The sequence below is a fragment of the Hemiscyllium ocellatum genome, chromosome 17 (genome assembly GCF_020745735.1).
Source record: "Hemiscyllium ocellatum isolate sHemOce1 chromosome 17, sHemOce1.pat.X.cur, whole genome shotgun sequence".
NCBI classification, from domain to species: domain Eukaryota; kingdom Metazoa; phylum Chordata; class Chondrichthyes; order Orectolobiformes; family Hemiscylliidae; genus Hemiscyllium; species Hemiscyllium ocellatum.
The window spans coordinates 35,183,989-35,204,164 of NC_083417.1; the positions used below are offsets into that span (position 1 = coordinate 35,183,989).

Here is a 20,176-nt window from a genome sequence, read left to right on the forward strand (position 1 = left end):
GCAGAAGGAGAGAGAAAGATTCCAGTATCAACTGTGGCTGACTCCAGCAACCTACACACACACACACACACACACACACACACACACACACACACACACACACACACACACACAACTGCTGAACTGCCCCAAAACCCTCAACTGCTGGGACTAGCCACTCCCATTTCAGTATGCAAGCTATTTCTAAAACATGAAAGCCTTGGGCCTATGCTGTCATCTGTTAAGGGGTAGATAGCAAGGGCCCTAATAAACCATTCATCCCTGCACTGGCTCAGCCAATTCAGAGACTGAGCTGTTTTATTACCCTTCTGAAAAAAGGACATAGTAACCTTGGAACAGAACCACTCTTGTGATACCACCTCCCTTTTTAAAATAAGATGAACCATCAATATCCAAAGATAGCTTCAATTTTAAAACCTCTTTTTTAAAAAAAAATACACACACACACACACACACACACACACACACACACACACACACACACACACACACACACACACTAAACTGACAATGCACAAGCAAACATGCACAATTATATTTGGATTCAGTCTATGCTACTCTCACCATTAAACACCTCCAATAGCTCATTTTAGTCTCAGCAATTCATCAGCAATCAAGTATTCTTGACCTGCCACTGCACAATTGTCAAATTGAATAGCTGCAATAACAAGCTTCATTTCAACAGTCTGGCATTTTTTACCTTAACCTATTGACATTTGTAGAGAAATTCACGGTTAGTGTATACGATTGTCTCGGATGCGTGGCTGGTAATATGAACGCTGAAATGTTGTAGTGCCCAACACCAAACTTAAAGTTTGTTTCTCAACCGTCGAATGTTTCTACTGATGAGCATTCAGTTTCCTGGAGAAATACCCGATAGGCCTACCTATCTTTTCGTCATCTTCCTGTAGGAGCGGAGCACAGCACCGTACACCAAAATTGCTGGCATCGATATCCACCTTGAAAGGCTTTGTGTAATCGGGTGTGGCTAATACCGGGGCAGTGGTTAACAGAGTCTTCAGGGTGTCAAATGCTTTCTGACAGTCTGCTGTCCACTGAAGCTGCTTGCTTTTCTTTAGTAATTCATTGAATGGAGCTACTACACTGCTAAAATTCAGCACAAATTTGCGATCTAATCCATTCAATCTCAGGAATCATACTGCAGCTCTTTTTGTCGATGGTCTTGGAAATTCCCATTTACTTGCGTTTTCGCATCCTGTGGGGCCATTTGTCTTTGTCCAGCAACATGGCCCAGCAAGGTGACTTGGGGTTTTGGCAAATTCACTTTTGACTGGGTTTACCACCAAGCCTGCCTTCTGAAGTCAATCAACAAGTCTGATTAAATATTGTAAATATTTCTTCTGCGTGTGACTAAAAACCACCAAGGTCATCAGTGTACACAACAAAATTGGATAATCAGGCTATAACCTGATTAGTTAGTCTTTGACATGTGGCTGGTGTGTTTTTCATACCAGATGGCACGACTTTGAACTGGTACAGTCCATTTGGTGTTATGAAAACCGAAATTGCCTTTGCTTTCTCTGACTGAGGTATTTGCCAGGAGCCTCTGAGCAAGTCCAACTTAGAAATGTAAGTTGTTTGTCCCACTTTTCAACACTGTATTCCAACAGAGGAATTGGATATGCATCAGTCTTTGTAACGGCATTGACTCTGCGATAGTCCACACAACTGTTGGGTACCATCTGGCTTTGGGCACCATGACTGTGGGTGAGCTCATCACTGTAACTCAGTTCAACTATGCATCTTGGAGCATGCGTTCTATCTCCTTCTGAACCTGTGTCAACTTTAGAGGGTTATGCCTATAAGGATGTTACTTAATTGGAACAGCATCTCCTATATTTACATAAAACACAACTATTAATAATCTTTCAGGTCCTTTTGATTTTTCTCAGGAAGGTAACCCAATAATTTATCCCAATTTTTGACAACTTTCTCATTGTCCAATTTAATTTGTGAAATGCCCAATTCCGAATTCTCTGAACTTGGTATTTTCTTCTGTGCTGTAATCATTAACGCCTTCTCCTCTTGATTTCCTTCCCTGTTAGAGTAGCTTTTGAGCATATTCAAATGACAACGCGCTGAGATTTTTTTCTCTTGTCTGGAATCCTTATCAAGTAGTTTACCCCTCTCAATTTTCTTCCGATTTGATAACATCCATTAAATGTTGCTTTTAGAGGTTCACCTATTACTGGAAGTAACACAAATACCTTCTGCCCAATAGCAAAATTACGCATTTTTGATTTCCTATCCGCTTCCTGTTTCATTGCATGCTGTGATACTTTTAAATGCTGTCTAGCCAACTCCCCAGCTCTATTTTAATTGTTCTTTAAACTTTGAGACATCGTCCAAATGTGTGGTCTCTTTAATCAATTTTAGTGGTCCTCTCACTTCATGTCCAAAAACTCATTCAAATGGATTGAATTTGGTCGATTCATTTGGTGCATCTCTGATTGCAAAAAGCACAAATGGGACTCCCTTATCCCAATCATCTGGATAAGCCAGATTATAAGGCCTCAACATGGTCTTTAGTGTTTGATGCCATCTTCCTAGCGCTCCCTGCGATTCTGCATGGTACACAGTAGATTTGAATCGTTCTCTGCCTAAGCTGTCCATAACTTCCTTGAACAGTTTGGATGTAAACGTTTGACCCTTATCTGACTATCTCTATTGGTAGTCTGTATCTAGTTTTTTTAAAAAAAAATTTGAGTAAGTTTTTCTACAATCCTTTTAGCTGGGGATTTATGTAATCAGTGATGACTCTTATAAAAGGTTCCTCAAATGCAGGGGTTAGTTATTAAAGGTGCAGGTTTTGTTCCTGCCTGTGGTTTTCCAGTTACCTGACATGTGTGACATGTCTGGCAAAATTCAACTACATCCTTGTGTAGTCCAGGCCAGTAAAAATGTTGTATTTCAGCCTGTTTTTTCCTCACCCCTAAATGACCTCCAAGTGGTAGCTCATGTGCCATTTGCTACACCTCCTTTCTATGCAACACAATTTGGTGAAATTCTGCCCATTTCTAACCTGCTTGAGTGACAATTTTGTGGGACCTATGGACATGGACCCTAAGATCCCTCTGTTCCTCCCCATTGCCAAGAATTCTGCCTTTATCTCTGTATTCTCTATTCAAATGCAACTTTCCAAAACAAATCCCATCACACTTTTTAAGGTTGAACCTTATCTACCACTTATTAGCCCAGCGCTGCATCCTGTCAATGTCCTGTTGCAACCTACAGCAGTCCTCCACACTATCCACAACTCCTCCGTCAATCTGCATGTCTTCGGTAAACTTCCTAACCCAATCTAATCTGCTTGAATATGTGATGGTCTCCATTTCCTCATTAAGGCATAATTTTTCAGATAACACACGGGGATGCATTCAGACTCTTCCTCTGTACATGCCTTTTGATACAACTATTTTAAATTTTCATTTTTCTGCTGCAACTCAAAGTTTTGCAGAGGTAAAGATATTTGCATGTTTATCTATTTGCTCCTGCTCTGTCCCACTTAACTGATAAAACACAGTCTCTGCTAATGTCACTTCACCTTCTTTATCTGTACCCTTTTGATCTCTTTTTCAATTTGTGACTCTGTGATCTCGTTACTACATAATCGGGGAAGATTCCTGGATAAGCTTCCTGCATTGCTTTAGTTGCCTGCGTCTCTACTGTCTTTTCAACGAGAGTAGGCAGTGTGCCAGCCAGTGAATAAGCGATATTATTCACAAGGACAAGTTGTATTCCTGGAGCTGAGAGTTTGTCCAGCACTCCTACCACAAATTCTCCACTCTAGCCTCCCTTTACATAATTGAGCACACTTTGTCTCACCATGAATTACTGTTACCAGTATCTTTTCTGGCAATAGTCTCTCAGGAGTACATATCTCCTTATCCTTTAGCATCACAGACTGAGAGGATCCTGTGTCCCTTAATATTGTAACCCCTTTACCTGCTACTCCTGGCCTATGGGAATAAACTTTACCGTTGCAATGTATGTTTTAAGCAGATCTGGCACTTCCTCCTTAATGAAACTCTGATCAGCTTGTGCATTCTGATGCAGCTTTCTAGCTTCCACTGTGCTGTCTGGTACGATGCCAACAGAACTTCTAGGCTTATGCTTTCGTGTCTGGCTTTCCTGTGCTTTTCCTAGCCCAGCAACACTGGTTTCATGTGTTTAATTAGAAGCACACTAACTTTCGGAACGACGCTCCTTCATCAGGTGATTGTGGAGGGCTCGATTGTAACACAGGATTTATAGCAAAAATTTGCAGTGTGATGTAACTGAAATTATACATTGAAAAATTGATTGCCTGTTAAGCCTTTCATCTGTTAGAATACAGTGATAGTTTCACGTCTTTCATGGGTAAATCACAAAACCCTTTTTTTAAAAGTTGCATTCTCAGGTTAGCTGTTATGTTTAGATTAATCTAAAATCTAATCTAAAAAGTGAGATAACAGAGTTTTACATAAATTCATGCAGTTTTTGAGCTCAGAGTTCTACATGAACGCTTTTAGATTACTTACAGTGTGGAAACAGGCCCTTCGGCCCAACAAGTCCACACTGACCCGTGCAACTCACCCGTACCCCTACATTTACCCCTTACCTAACACTACGGGCAATTTAGCATGGCCAATTCACCTGACCCGCACATCTTTGGACTGTGGGAGAAAACTGGAGCACCCGGAGGAAACCCACGCAGACACGGGGAGAACGTGCAAACTTCACACAGTCAGTTGCCTGAGGTGGGAATTGAACCCGGGTCTCTGGCGCTGTGAGGCCGCAGTGCTAACCACTGTGCCGCCCACATTGCACTTTGCTCAAAAACTGCATGAATGTAACTCTGCAAGTACAAATTCACCACACAAAATATTGTGCGCATGTGAGTCTTTCCCTGTGTGTGTCTGTCTGGGGTGGGGGTTGGGGTGTGTGTGTGTAGTGCAATGGTGATCACCTGTAATGTGACATGAACCCAAGGTCCCGGTTGAGGCCCTCCCTATGGGTACCGAACTTAGCTATCAGCCTCTGCTCGGCCACTTTGGAAATATTAAAGTATAAATATTTCCCCTTTTAAATAACCAGACAAAAACCAATAAAGACAAAAATATCTGCAGAATTGCATCTTGGAAAACAAAACATTAGTCAATAGTTGTTTTATTCTTGACGGCGAAAAGATCAAGATGGTCAGTTTGGCATGTTGGTACATGGAGATGGGTATCACTCAATATAAATGATTGCCTTTGGCATCTTCAATACAGTTCCCTCAGCAATTGTCAAGAATTCTGTCATTCCAATGTATCTATTATATCCTTACCATCATTCTGGTAATGGGATCCCCGGAATTGTATATAACGCTTAATTTGTCACCTAACCAATACTAGGTACAAATTTAGAATCACCTTTTCATACTTAATAAAAAAAAAGTCAAATGAAAACATAGCATTGCATTTCAGTAATGAAAAATTACAAAAAGTGTTATGTTTTCTTAAACAGATAGTTCAATACTTGCTGAATTATAATGCAAAATTAAATAAGAAAGATGTGTATGGTAATACATCATTGCTCCACGCCTGCCTTCAAGGACATCTGGAAATTGCCGAGTTGTTGCTGGAGGTAAGAACACCAATTTGCCTGAAATATGTTCTTTTGAGGCTGTTCCTCTAAAGCAGTTAAAACCTGCTTTAAACTATTGGCTTGGCTCAGTTGGTAACATCTACCCTAGGTCAGGATGTAATAACCCCAGGCCTAAGCTCCACTCCATAGACTTCAGTCCGCAATCTAAAGTGACACTTCAGTGGAGTACTGAGAGTGTGTTGCACTCGATGAGAGGAGATGTGATACCTTGGCCCTATTTAACCCTTCAGGCTTCTGTAACCCATGACTCTGTTTAAAGAGGAGCAGGGTTGTGTTCCTGTCTGTCAAGCAGCACCAGTAAAACACATTAGTTGATCATTTATTGTTGTTTATGGAACCTTATTATACTTAAATTGGTTGCCAGGTTTCCCTACATTAGTAAGCTTAAAATAATTCATTGGCAGTGAGCTTTCAGGATATCTTGAGGGTAGGCAAGGTATATAACTACAAGGTGATACTTAGACATATTTTGACTTCAGAATGCATGTATTCTGCCTTTGCACAACTTTGTTTCCATGTACTTGCTCCTCTTGAGTTTAGAAAATTAAATGCAGAATGTTCTCAGCAATTTTTCATTGTTTTTCAGTCAATTTTTAGTTTGCTGTGTAAAGGTCAAGCAGCTTTTCCAAATTGGCACACAATGCTAGCCTTATCGCCACGATGAAGCACTTATGGGCAGAATGATGGCTCAATGGTTAGCACTGCTGCCTCACAGTCCCAGGGACCTGGGTTCGATTCTGCCCTCGAGTGCAAACTCCTAAACAGTCGTCGTCTTCCAGTGTCTGTGTGGATTTCCTTCAGGTGCTCTGGATTCCTCCCACTGTCCAGGAATGTGCAGACTTAGGTGGATTAGCCACAGGAAATGCAGGATTACAGGGATAGGGTAGGGAGGAAGGTCTGGGTGGCATGCTCTTCTTGGGCCAGTGTGGATTTGATGGGCTGAATGGCCTGCTTCCACACTGTACGGATTTAATGATCACGACACAGAAATTAAGATCATTGCTAGTAGCATAGTCACCACACCACTACTAATAGGAAATATAATTGAGGAATTTTGCTGCTTTGTTTGACTTGTTAATGTGTGCATACTGTTCTGAGACTTGGTGAGGTGTTTTTAAAATCTGCTTACTCTGAAAACTCTCCAGCATGGTGCCAATGTTAATCTTGCCAACAACCAAGGAAATACTGCTCTGCATGAGGCTGTAAAGGGAAAACACGGAGCGCTGGTGAATCTACTTTTGTGCAACGGAGCATCGGTCAATTTGCGAAATAAGCAGCAGTGCACTCCAGTTGATTGTGCTGAGGAAGTCTGTGGGAAGGTAAAAGCTTGTAACTGTCATTTCACTTAGGAATCATAAAATCCTGCAGAAAAAGGCCATGTTAACATCTGTCCTCTGCCAGGTTTTTATAACAAGCAATCCATTATTTCCTCTTCTCTCCTCTTTCTAAATAGCCTTTCAAATGATGGTTTTTCAAGTGTATAACCAATTTCCTAGACAGTTGCCATTTAATCTGCTTGTGGGAAATGATTTCTGAACCATCACAAAGCTGTTTAGTGAGACCATTGCATTCCAACTAATCAAAAAGCTTTTTCACATGTTAGTCCAACTTTAGAAAGAAACAAAAATGGCAAGTTGCTGAAACTATGGAGAAGGACTAGTTAAATTCTGAACCTTACTTTGTTTCCTCATCCAGGTTTTTTTAAAACTGCGTCTGTATTTAGTTTCTGTCCATGAAACTTTCCTTCCCATTATCACATTTTTGTCTCACTTTTGAGTAATGTCTCATTATAAATTCTAATGTCCATGTTAATTATTGAGACTGCTAGTGTAAATTGTTATGCTGTAATTAAGCACAAACACAAAGCTGGAGAAACTCAACAACTCTGGCTGCATCTGTGGAGAGTTAGTTTCGATTCTCCTTCAGAATAATTATATTTGTGTGTTGTATTTACATTCTGTTACCAGTAGGGCCTTAAGTTCACATCTTCAGCATCTAGATTTACTCTTCTGTTCCAAGCAACCCTGTTTCTCTAATTGATGAACATTTTGTGTTGTTTAATGATATGACTTATCATTGACAACTGGAAGAAGCACATGGAAAACGATCTGAGCTTAATCTTAGAGTCAGATGAGAATCATCTGTTGACTGTTGAAGTAATATTTTTGATATTTGTTGGGAATAAAAGTTTGGGGAAAAAATCTGTTATGCTTGATGATTAATTTCATTTCATGAGCTTTTTCACTTTGGGTGGCCTTCAAATAGAATATTATTTGTCACACCCAGATATACCATTTGTTGGCTTATAGTGCACTTCTGGATTTCCTTTCGGAAATTGCAATGGTATTTTTCTAATTCTCCCTCTTGAACTTGGATATTGGACATTGCATTGCTTTCATGTTGAAAATCTGTCAAAGAATTTTACTGGCTAAAATACACACAAGAGAAATTGGTTAGCCACAGTTTTCTAGCTTTAAGCTACAGCTTGCTTTATATTCATTTCCAAAAACAAACTAAATTTTTTGTGGAGCAGCACTGTTTCAGGATTCAACATTCACAAAAGTAGAAAAGAAATGAACAGTTAGCCTTGACTAGACTATCTATTTTACTGTGGAAAGTGTATAAGCTCTGTACTATATAAATGGAATAATTTCATGAGAATTAATAAGTGATCTTTGTAGTTTATAAATGGTAACTTATTACTTCCACAAATGAGATTTGCTGCAATTTACTCTGTGCTATTTGAGGATGCCTGTGTATTCTTTATTGCACATCTGTTTTTTTCCAAATTTAATTTGAATCTTCTACTTCAGTTGTTGAATCATTAAATATGAATATTGTACTGCAGGGATGTTTTTCTGTTACACGGTGGTACTATACGATGCTATCAGCAGTTGGTAAATCGGCTAATTGATTTTTCTTTCATTTTATAGTGTTTGATAGTTTAAAAAATATTTCACAGGCTATACCAGAAATGTTGCACTTTACTGAAGTGTAGGCTCGTTTTGAATTATTTATTGCCAATGTACTGCTAACCCAAGATTTGTAGCTTTTATTTTCCTGCAATTGCTTGGTTGTGATTGTAACATAGATACTGTCTCTAGGCAATTAGCAACCTGTTTTTGTAATTTTTCATCAGTTTGATCGCTCAATCGATCAAGTTTACATGCTAGTTTCCAAAGTTTGAATATGTAATTAGAGGTGTTTGTAATTCTCCCTTAAGGGGAGGGTGGAGGGGTGGTTATAGGGAGATGTAATCATTGATCCCTGCAGAATGTCAAACACCTATGAATGTGCTGCTTTATTGTTCATTGCTGGGTTGTGGCTGTCGCTGGCTGGAGCAGCTTGGTTGCCCATGCCCTGGAGAAGGTGGCTGCTGCTTTGAACTGTTGCAGTCCATTTGCTGTAAGCTAACCCACAATGCCATTAGGGTGGAAATTCCTGGATTTTGACCTAATGTCACTGAAGGAACAGTGCTGTCATCCCAAGTAAGGATGATGAGTTTGGAATGGAACTTGCAGTTGGTGTAGTTCCTTCTGAATGGTAATGGCTATGGGTTTTGTACACACTTGTAGTTTGAACACTCACTGCTACTGTGCATTGGTGCGGAGGGATTGAATGTTTGTGGATGTGGTACCGATCATGTGGGCTGCTTTGGCCTGAATGGTATCAACGTTTTTGAATGTTGGGCACTGTATTCATCCAACTCATCCATTTGGGAGTATTCCATCAAGCTCCTGACTGCTGTGTGAGCTGTGCCATGTAGATGGAGTCAGAAAGTGAGTTACTCACTGCAGTATTCCCAGCCTTTGACCTGCTACTGTATCCACTGACGAGTATTTAAGTGGCAGGTCCAGCTGGTAACCTCCAGCTTGTTGGTTGTGGGGGATTCAGTGATGTTAATGCAATTGCATGTCAAGGAGAGATTTAGATTTTCTCTTGGAGATGTTCATTGCCTCACATTCCATGTGGTCTGCTCTTTGATACTAAATCTTAGGAATGATGTATGTCGGCCTTAGAAGCACTATCGTATTGTATCGTCAGAATGAGGATTCCTCAGAACTATCTTTTTTAATCTGACTTTGTCACCTCTCTGAATAAATATTTATTTGGCTTGATATTAAACTGTGAGCATGTGGAATATTTTGCTATGTTATGTGAGGCCCCTTTTCGCCATGGCTGACCATGGGTTGCATCCTCATTGTTATGGCTTTCTACTTCCCTGACGCAGTGTCACTTTTGACTGAAGAGACCAATGCTGGAGTGACAGTCCCGGTTGCAGAAGGCTAATCTCTGTCATGGTTCATCTGCTCGAGCTGCTGTACTACTTTCTATGTGCCCGCTTGTCTGCTGCTGCGCTCATCAGCTGCTTTTCCCCTGTTTTGAGGTGTTGGTTCACGGTGTTTTTCCATCTTGATGTAGTCAGCTGCAAGCCATTCCCAGGACTCTGTAACGGTATCAAGCACTTTCATGTCTCTCATGTAGACATCCTTGTAGTGCAGCTGGGGATGCCCTGGTGGGTCTCTTCCCAGAAGCAGGCTCTCCATGAAGGTTATCCTTTGGGATGCGACCATCTTCCATGCAATGGACGTGGCCCAGCTAGTGCAGCCTCCGCTGCCTGGGCAGAGTGTACATGCTGGGGAAAGCCAGCACAAGATAGGACCACTGCATCGGACACTGTCTTGCCAAGATATGGCGGATACTCCTTAAGTGGAAGGTGTTCAGTCTTCTCTTCTGTCTGGCATATGTAGTCCACGTTTCACTGCCATACAACAGTGTGCTTATGTTGCAGGCATTGTAGACTGACATCTTTTTCTTCAGTGTCAGCTTGGGATTTGTCCATACTCTAATTGAGAGGTGAGCAAGAGTTGAGGCTGCTTTCCTGATCCTCTTGTCAATCTATGTCCAAGGAGAGGTGGTCACTGATGGAAGAGCCAAGGCACGTAAACTGATGGACGACACTGAGTTTGTAGTCGTCGATGGTGATAACCGGCAGTGTCCCAGGATGCTGGTCTTCTTCAGACTCAGTCAGTCTGAAATCCTTGCAAGTGTAAGAGAGGCGGTCTACCAGTAACTGGAGTTCCTGCTGGGTGTGTGTTGCAACTGTGGCATCATTGGCAAACAGCATGTCCCTGATGAGTGCCATGCTTACTTTAGTCTTGGCTGAGAGGTGGACCAGGTTGAAGAGCCTGCCATCTGTTCTAGTGCTTAAGTAAATCCCCTCCGTTGGGGTGCCAAAGGCATGGTTCAGGAGCACAACCAAAAAAAATCTCGGTGTGGGAGCGAGGACGCAGCCTTGTTTGACGCCATTGCTGATGTTGAGGGCTCAAAAGAGCTGCTATAGAACCACACTGTTCCCCTCATGTTACTGTGGAAGAATTCTATCATACTGAGCAGTTTTGGTGGCAGTCAGTCTTCAGGAGAACCTTGGAAAGGCTGTTTCTGCTGACCAGGTTGAACGCCTTGGTAAGGTCAATGAAAGAAGCATGTAGGGGCATTTTCTGTTCTCTGCACTTTTCCTGCAGTTGGCAAAGGAAGAAGATCATGTCTACTCTCGACCTTTTCAGCTCGGAAGCCGCATTGTGTCTCTGGGTATACACGTTCTGCAAATTTCTGCAGCGAGTTAAGATGACCCAAGCAAATGCTTTGCTGACAGTGTTGAGGAGAGAGATGCCTCTGTGTAGGTGTTGTAGTCGCTTCTCTTGCCCTTGTTCTTAAAGAGGGCAATGATCTTGGCATCCCGCATGGCCTGCAGTGCAGCTCCTTCTTGCTAGCACTGACAGAGGACTTTATGTAATGGGAGCAGGAAGCTAATCTTGCTGCACTTAATCAGATCAGGAGGAATCCCGTCACTTCCCAGGGCCTTCCCTGAGACCAGGCTGCCAATGGCCTTGCTGAGCTCTTCTACTGATGGCTCTGCATCTAGCTCGTCCATGGTTGGCAAGCACATGATGGCATCAAGTACTGAAGCAGACGCTTATTACTCTCTGGAGTGGAGATCAGGGTAGTGTTCAACCCACCTCTCCATCTGCTGGCCTTTGTCTGTGATTACTTCCCCAGTAGAGGATTTGACGAGGGCTGTCTTATTCTGCGCTGGTCCTCGTGCCTCCTTAATGCCTCTGCACATTCCCCTAATGTTCCCCATTAAAGCGGCCGTCTGAATTCCCTCACTTAGCTGTGTCCAGTGCTCGTTAGCACAATATCTGGCAGTCTGCTGAACCTTGTTTCTGGCAGCTCTGAGAATCTGCAGGCGCTTCCTGTTAGCTGGCCGCTTGTATGGGGGTCATCTCAATTACCTTAGCCTCAAACCAGAGGTGTGTCTTGGAGTTCTTCTTTCCAAAGATGGCCAGGGATGTGAGGTACACAGTATCTCGAAAGGTATCTCTCTTCTCTGTGGCGGAGTCTCTGTGTCACGAGGCGCTGAGTTCTCTCTTGGAAGCCTCTGAGAACTGCTGCGTAAGGTCTGGCTTGGACTCTTGCTGAAGTTGATGCGAGGGTTCCCCTGTTGCTTACTGTGATGGAATCTCTTAGGTTGCAGCTTAATCTTGCAAAACACCAAGTAGCGGTCTATATGACAGTCAGCACTGTGGTAAGAGCGAGTGTGAAGAACATGTTTGGCGGTGTGCCTAACTAGAATCCAATCGAGTTGGTGTCTCCCCAGGAATTCTTGTGCTGAGGTTTGGTCTGGAAGTAGGAGTTAGTGATGCACAAATCATGGTAAGTGCACAGCTCAAGCAGTCGCTGTCTGTTCTCATTCACTTTGCCCACACCAAAATGCCCAAGGCAGGAGGGCCACAAGTCATGGTCTGCACCCACTCTGGCGTTGAAGTCACCCAGAAGAACAAGCTACTCCTCCCTAGGGAAGCTGCTAATGAGGGCAGCGAGATTGTTGTAGAACTTGTCCTATGTGTCTGATGTGGAGGACAGTGTTGGGGTATACACACTGACAAGGGTGACTGAGGTGGAGTTGAGGTGAAGAGTCATGAGTCGCTCTGAGCCATTGCTGCCTGGTTCTCCTGTGTTCATCAGACTGTTTGTCACTGCGAAGCCGACCCTGTGCTCTCGGAGCCCTTCCCCAGCCAGTAAAACATGTAGTCCTTCTCTTTCAATGAACCCACCTCGGTCAGCCTTGTTTCCTGGAGGGTGGCTATAACCCACAGTGAGTCTCTTGAGCTTGTTATTTATGATAGCTGATTTCCTAGAGTCGCTGTTGTCCTGGAGGGTTTGAGTGGCCTTGAGACATCATTGTCCAGACATTCCATCTTCTCATTTTTAGAGGTGTTTGTTTTTGTTTGTTTTTCTTTTATTGTTTGGTGCAATGATTACAATCTGTCAGGATAATTCCTAATCCCCATGCACCCAGTGAGGATAGTAGGTTGAGGCGGGTGATAGCTGTCCAGTGGGATCCGAAAATCCCTCCTACGGTTGATACCCCTGGCATTGTGTTCTACGCTGATCTTGCAATGACATAAAACCAGTATCTGCTGCCCCCTAGTGTTGTGTCGACGTCACAGGTGAAGCGGGTGGAGTGTCCTCTCCAGCTACAGTAGTGGTAGGATGTCAGCCTAGGCGGTGTGGTATAGGGACAAGCTGTTGACCATGAAGCACGTTCCCCCTCTCCACAACACTGGCTAATCCAAAGGAACAGCAGAGCTGTTACAGTTTGGTTGGTACCAGTGCTGTCGCAGGAGCTGCCAGAACAAGGTTGTAGATAACAACAATCTATCTTTGGGGCCCCCTACTTCGGATTGTTCCTTGTGGTTTACCCCTGAAGCCTTTCCCAGTGCTGTGTTTAAGGAGATGTGTAAATGCAGGTTGTCAAAGAGAGTTGGGTTATGAGGGTCAGTTGTATTTTGTATTCCTTTTGTGTTTGAAAGGTTGAGGGGTTATCTAATCAAGTCTTTTAAATTATGAAAGAGTAAATAGTGGATTCAGATAAAGTATTCTATTTGAGAGCATCCAAAACAAAGGGACGCATCTGAAATTAATGTTAGACTATTTAAGCACAAAATTGAGAAGCACTTTCATGCACTGGCTGGAGCACTTTCCTGACAAGGCTGTGGATATTTGGCCAAATTAAATTTCCATTGATGGATTATTGTAAGTATAAAGAAGTGTAGAGAAGATGCACAAATGATGTTGAGGTATAATTCAGCCATGATTTGTTGCATATAAAGTGATGACTTTAATCTGGATTAAAGTCATACTGAATATTAAATATTGAAGAATGATACATTTTATGAATAAAAGAAATTACACATCACTTTTTATTTTCTGTTTTTCCTGTCCAGAATGTAGAGATTCTGAAAATTCTGGAAACAGCATCTGCTCAGGTCACTGAAGAAGCTGGAGTATTCAGACTCACTGCTGCCCGGAAGATAAAGTCAGCTGATGTCAGAAAGAAATGTAAGAATTTGTTTAAAGGTAATCATCAAGTAAATTGTTCTGGACTGTGGGTTTCTTTTAATTTATAGGTTTTTCTCAAATCCTTTGCTGGTTTGTTACTGTTCCTGTGCTCGTGGCATGGATTGTCTATTTGACAAAGTCATGTCAGAAACTGGGAAAGTGAGCCAAGCTTCCCACAGCTGAAAATTCTTCTGCAGGGACATGAAGTGAGGACAACATTCTGCCTGGCAGGGATACCTGAAGGTGAATAGCCAGAGGGTGACTGCCACTTGTACTGCTGCCTTCTGATAAAGGAATTGAAGTGAAAGGAAATCTATATTTGCTTATTTCCATTTCAGTATCAAAACCATCTACTTTCCTTTTCAGCTGATACATTTGTTACGAAGCCAGATGAAGTTAATGAACTCACTGATAAAAAAAGGACCCAGCTTGTGCAATCCATTCAGAAATTTAACAGGTAACTACAACTCTAATGTGGAAAAGAATGTAGATTCGGTAAAGGTATAAATTAGTTACTACTATTTATCAATGTTAGTTTAATTAATTTGGACTACTTTTGATGTGTATAAACTTTTGTCAAGAAGGTTTTCTGGGTGTGTTGTAAGTGGTCAAGCTTACAATGCAGCGTATGATTCCACTATATAAAATTATCTAGGATGGAATTTTGAAACGAGTGAGGATGAAGTTGTAACTGCTGTTCCTTGAACTGGATTATAGTCCAAACCAGACAGCTGCCTTTTACATGGCTCGTTCCTGATTAACTTGCTCACCTATCCCTTATAGGTGAAAAATGTGTTGCTGGAAAACCACAGCAGGTCAGGCAGCATCCAAGGAGCAGGAGAATTGACGCTTCAGGCATAAGTCCTTATGCCCGAAACATCGACTCTCCTGTTCCTTGGATGCTGCCTGACCTGCTGAGCTTTTCCAGCAACACATTTTTCAGCTCTGATCTCCAGCATCTGCAATCCTCACTTTCTTCTCTTTTATCCCTTTATAGAGGTTGACGAAATTGAGGGGCATGGATAGGATAAATAGACAAAGTCTTTTCCCTGGGGTTGGGGGGTCCAGAACTAGAGGGCAGAGGTTTAGGGTGAGAGGGGAAAGATATGAGACCCAAGGGACAATTTTTTCACGCAGAGGATGGTACGTGTATGGAATGAGCTGCCAGAGGATGTGATGGAGGCTGGTACAATTGCAACATTTAAGAGGCATTTGGATGTTTATATGGATAGGAAGGGTTTGGAGGGATATGGGCCAGGTGCTGACGGGTGGGACTAGATTGGGGTTGGGATATCTGGTTGGCATGGACAAGTTGGACCGAAAGATTATTCCTGTGCTGTACATCTCTGACTCTATATCATTTATTTTTAAAATTGTAATGAACTTAAAAAGTTATTAGGAAGCTGTGTTAATTAATAACAAGCTGCATTATTTTTATAAATCTTTTAAAATATATGCAATTGTTCATAACTTAGCACCAAATTCAGCATAAAGTAAAACCAAGAACTGCAGAAGCTGGAAATCTGAAGCAAAAACAGAACTTGGTGTTGAAACTCAGCAGGTCTGGCAGCAGCATGTGCTCTGATGAAGAGTCAAAAGACTCAAAGCGTTAACTCTGTTTTCTTACCAAATTTAGGATTATGTCTACATTTTCCTATTTCCGTAAAAGAATAGGAAATGTAACATTTGGACGTAACGTCAAATTTTGAACCAGCAATTTGAACATTTTTTAAAAAGATGGTAATTCAAATATGTCTTGAATGTTTGAGAATTTTTCTGTTTATCTTGTTTTAATTAAGTAATCCGGTTACAAGTATGCGTTTTGCTTCACTGTCAGCTACCCCTTTTTAAAATGTCTGTTCACTTGTTTCTCTCAAAGTTGCTTCTGCTTTCAGGCGAATTTCAGTTTGATCCCTGGCCTCACGACAGATTAGTTAGGTATTCACAAGGGAAAGAATATATCACCGGTTTAGGTGCAAGGATGTGCTTATGTGAGTGGTTTCAGATAATGGACCTCATAAAATTATCTAGAGTAAAATCCAAAAATGGGAAAAGAGGAAAAGGAATTATGGAAATGTATGTTTTTACTCAGGAAGTAAGAGGATGACAGAAGAATAGGTATTTCCATAGAAATGAATCAAACTAGATGGAATAAAAAAACTGCGCCTTGCTCTGAATGTGACCCTTCAAGAGATTGAAAGCATTTTGGTTAAACCTTTGTCTGTAGATCTGAGAATTTAAAGAAGACTGTTACAAGAGATAAAAGCAGCCCTGAATTTGATGAACTCCTAATCCATCAGGTATGAAATTTAACTGGATTAACTTTACCAGATAATTATAAGAAAATCATGATACCATCTGATGCAAATAATGGCATGCAATAAAGGCAAGCAAGCCACTTTCGGGAAGCGATGGACTTGCACTCCAAGATCCTGATGGACACCAATGCTGTTCAGGATCCTGCCGTTAATTGTCTGCTTTTCCTTAATATTTGATCTCTCCAAATACAGCACCTCATATTTATCTGGATTAAACTTCTTTCCCTTGTAATACTGTTACATCTGATTTCAGCTTTTCTCTCTTAAACTACAGGGTAAATTCTGTCATGTAATGGTCACTAGATGTTCCTTCACTTTAAGCTCCCCAATCAAATCTGCCTCATTACATATTATCAAATTCAGAATTGCCTGTTTCTTAGTTGGCTGTACCATAAACTGTTCTGAAAAAAAATTACATATTCCTTGAGTTCCTTTGCTTGAGATCCACTCCTAGCATATATTTGAAGATCCCCATGATTTATTTTCAGCCCACATTCTGACTACTGCTAGGAGGCCTGTACATAACTCCCATTAGGGTATTTTTTTTCCCCTTTCTTCAACTCTACCCTCACGGATTCTACGCCTCCAGACTCTTTTACTACTTGCTATCAATTTAGTTTCAATTCTTACTAACAAGGCAATCCTGACCCATTGCAAATATGTCCATGATGACCACAACTTTGTACCTGCCAATTTCAATCTCTCCTACATGCTCATTTTCCTTATTTTATATACTTCATGCATTTAAATACAACACTCAGTCCTGCATTGACTATGCCCTTGTCGTAATTGTCCCTTTTATCTGCTATGCCTGAAGTTAAATTCCTGACCTTTTCCATATTCTATCTTGTTACTTGTTCTGGAAACTTCAATAACCTATCAGAGTGCTACCTGTCCCTTTGTAACTTTTTCCATAATTCTCCATGCAACTGAAGCCCTGTCTATTTAGTTTCTAGCCCGATGCACAACTCTAGTCCGTGCAATTCACCAGGACTCTGCTCCCAGCATGATCTAAGTGGAGCCTTGTTAATTTGGATTTGACACTTTTTCAAATAAATTGAACAGTTTAAGAATATTTGAAAAGCTTTTATTTTATTACTAACAAGTCAGTAGTCTAATTTATGTACATTTGCATTGTTTTTATAATTTGATCTGACAGTTGGCAATCAAGACTTTTGACAAAAGAAAATTGAAGCAAACTGAAACAAAGGACCACAGTGCAGCATTGTTTCTTAATTATGCCATTGACCTTGAAACTGAGAAAGAAAAGCTAATTGCAGCAAACCATACAGAGACTAATGATCAAAACAAGAGGGATACAGGTTTTAAATGTTTACCCAGTAAATTGAATGATGTAAATGGAAACACCGAATTTGTGGGAATTTGTGGAGAACTTTGTAATCATTCACAAGATTCACCAGATTTTGAGACAGCTAATGTTGCAAAAGTAGGCAACCACAAAGATATTGGTGAATTATGAACCAAAAACTGTTCATAAAGGAGCTGCTAATATAAATGCCTCCAGGTAGGTACCTCACATAATGTACGCACACAATGCAATGCTCACTACCTACTTCAGCTGGAGAACTGATCTACTAAAACCTTGGATAAAAATTGTCACTAAGTATGAAGTTCACTTCCACTGTGCAGTCACAAAGGAGAAAGCACTTAACTCTCTATGGATAAATGTATTGCAGTAGCAATATTTTACTTTGCACATATATAGGGAAATGGAGCTTTGTCCATGAGCTACTGTGTAGTATTCCATTAGACATGCATCTGTATTTTCGTGTGTGTATATATTTAAAAAAAATCACTCTTAATTATTGGCAGTGATTTTAACATTAAAACATCAAAAATGTATTTTTTTAAACTCCTGCCAATTCCTATTGAGCACAAATAAAGTTTGTTTCTGTTGGTGTCTGTATTTTTCTAGGACTTTCTATAACAATGTGTGCCTTATTTAATTTTATAAATGTGCAATGTTACTATTCATATAAACAAATTATTCAAAAATAAACATTTTTGTGGAAAAGATTGCTATTATTTTATTTACCCTTCGCCCAGCCATCATTTCAGGGTATACAATGAACACTGCAAGTGTAACCAATTTAAAGTAATTTTCATCATAATTTGGGTCCCTTGGTTGCAATATTTGATGACACTATTTTAGCCACATCCAGATTAAATACATTATTTGCAAAATTAGCATTTAACACCATTTTTACTATACACTAGTCTATTTGTAATCTTGTGTATCTCAACTGAATTCAGTAAAATATGCTTTCTTGAGTTGATGTTTGAATGCATTTGCAGGTGTCTCTAATGTCAGAGATTCCAGAGCGATGATCCTTCAGCTGTTCCTAGGTATCACGTTGTGTACATAGGGCTGTCTTGGTTTTGAAGTTAAAAATCACACAGTAGCAAGTTATAGTCGAAAGGGTTTATTAGGAAGCACTAGCTTTCGGAGGTACTGCTCCTTCAGGTAGCTGGTCTCCGAAAGCTAGTGCTTCCAAATAAACTTGTTGGACTATAACCTGCTGTAGTGATTTTTAACTTTATCCACCCCAGTCCAATACCAGCTTCCCCACTTCTTGGTTTTGAAGAAGTTACTATGACGGAACAGGTTCCATGTGTGTATTCTGGCTATAAAGTCATAGAATACAGTGTGGAAGCAGGCCATTCAGCCCATTGAGTCCATACTGCCAGTCTGCAAAGTACCTCACCTCATCCTCTTCCCTGTACCCCTGCATTTCCCATGGCTAATCCTCCTAACATAAACATCCCTGGACACTATGGACAATCCACCTAACTTGCACATATTTGGACTGTGTGAAGAAACCACAGCCTCCTGAGGAAACCCACACAGACCCAGGGAGAATGTGCAAACACCACACCTGAGTGTGGAATTGAACCAGTAAGTCCCTGGCACTGAGAGGCCCACTTTTACCACCGTGCTTCCCTACATTGTTGGAGGAAAAGGAAGTTATAAACTGTTTACTAAAGGATACAAGGTAAAGTTTCTAAAAGGACTTTATAACCTAGAATTTTGACAATGATTCCAAAATCAAATATAGTTTATTCCTAAATATTAGATTAGCTTTTATTTCCAGAAGTTTCCACTAGTCAATTTTGCCACTAATTTAATTTGAATAATCAGTCATGACTTAATTTGTTGCATGATGGTAAATATTCTAATCATGCCAAGTAAATAAGCATAAGATTAATTGGTTGTAAAATGAACTTACTGACCAAGCTTCCCTTTTAACAAAATTATCTAACCCTAATATTTGAAGTACTTAATGTCTACATGATCTTTTACTAAGCACTTAATATTATATCGCCTGCTATTTAGTTCCTACTGCCTCTCCATTTTTTTAAAAAAACCAGTTCTTGACAGTAAATGGCATTGCCCACATGCCTGTTCCAATCTGGCTTGCATGCTCCTGAAGTCTTTTTCAATTATCATTTACTGCTGTTGACTTTGACTTTGGTACCCTAATCATTTAAATTGTACCCTGTCTACTGAGGGTTAACTAAATATCTCAAAGCGCACTGGTGCTAAAACTGACCCCTTGCGTATATCACCATATCTCCCTCTGCTAAAATGTAGGAAGTAAGAAGAACGTTTGAGACAATTAGCCCACCAATTGTAGTTTGGATTAATTAGTGATACGAAAGTTACTTAGAGAAAGCGCCTGCAGATAAATGAAAGAATATAATTGCAAAGAACATGTAAACTCAGTGCTAGAACACAATCCTGTTTAATCGCAATGCAGATGTCAGTTTTGATTAGATTTTCT

The 20,176-nt window shown here is 40.7% G+C and overlaps 1 protein-coding gene across 4 annotated transcripts in view; it reads left to right on the top strand.

The window, feature by feature from the left end:
- The window catches only part of ankrd27 (ankyrin repeat domain 27 (VPS9 domain)), a 93,281-nt gene extending 74,957 nt beyond the window's left edge, over positions 1–18,324 (top strand). For 3 of the 4 annotated variants that reach the window (XM_060837663.1, XM_060837666.1, XM_060837667.1), the window contains 6 exons: positions 5,509–5,628; positions 6,795–6,968; positions 13,941–14,073; positions 14,422–14,512; positions 16,283–16,355; positions 17,533–18,324. In XM_060837663.1, the coding sequence (XP_060693646.1) occupies positions 5,509–5,628; positions 6,795–6,968; positions 13,941–14,073; positions 14,422–14,512; positions 16,283–16,355; positions 17,533–17,853 (912 nt within the window). In that variant the 3' untranslated portion in view covers positions 17,854–18,324. The remainder of the gene's footprint in view (positions 1–5,508; positions 5,629–6,794; positions 6,969–13,940; positions 14,074–14,421; positions 14,513–16,282; positions 16,356–17,532) is intronic. The other variant, XM_060837664.1, reaches the window with a different exon arrangement.
- The last annotated feature ends 1,852 nt before the right edge of the window (positions 18,325–20,176 follow it).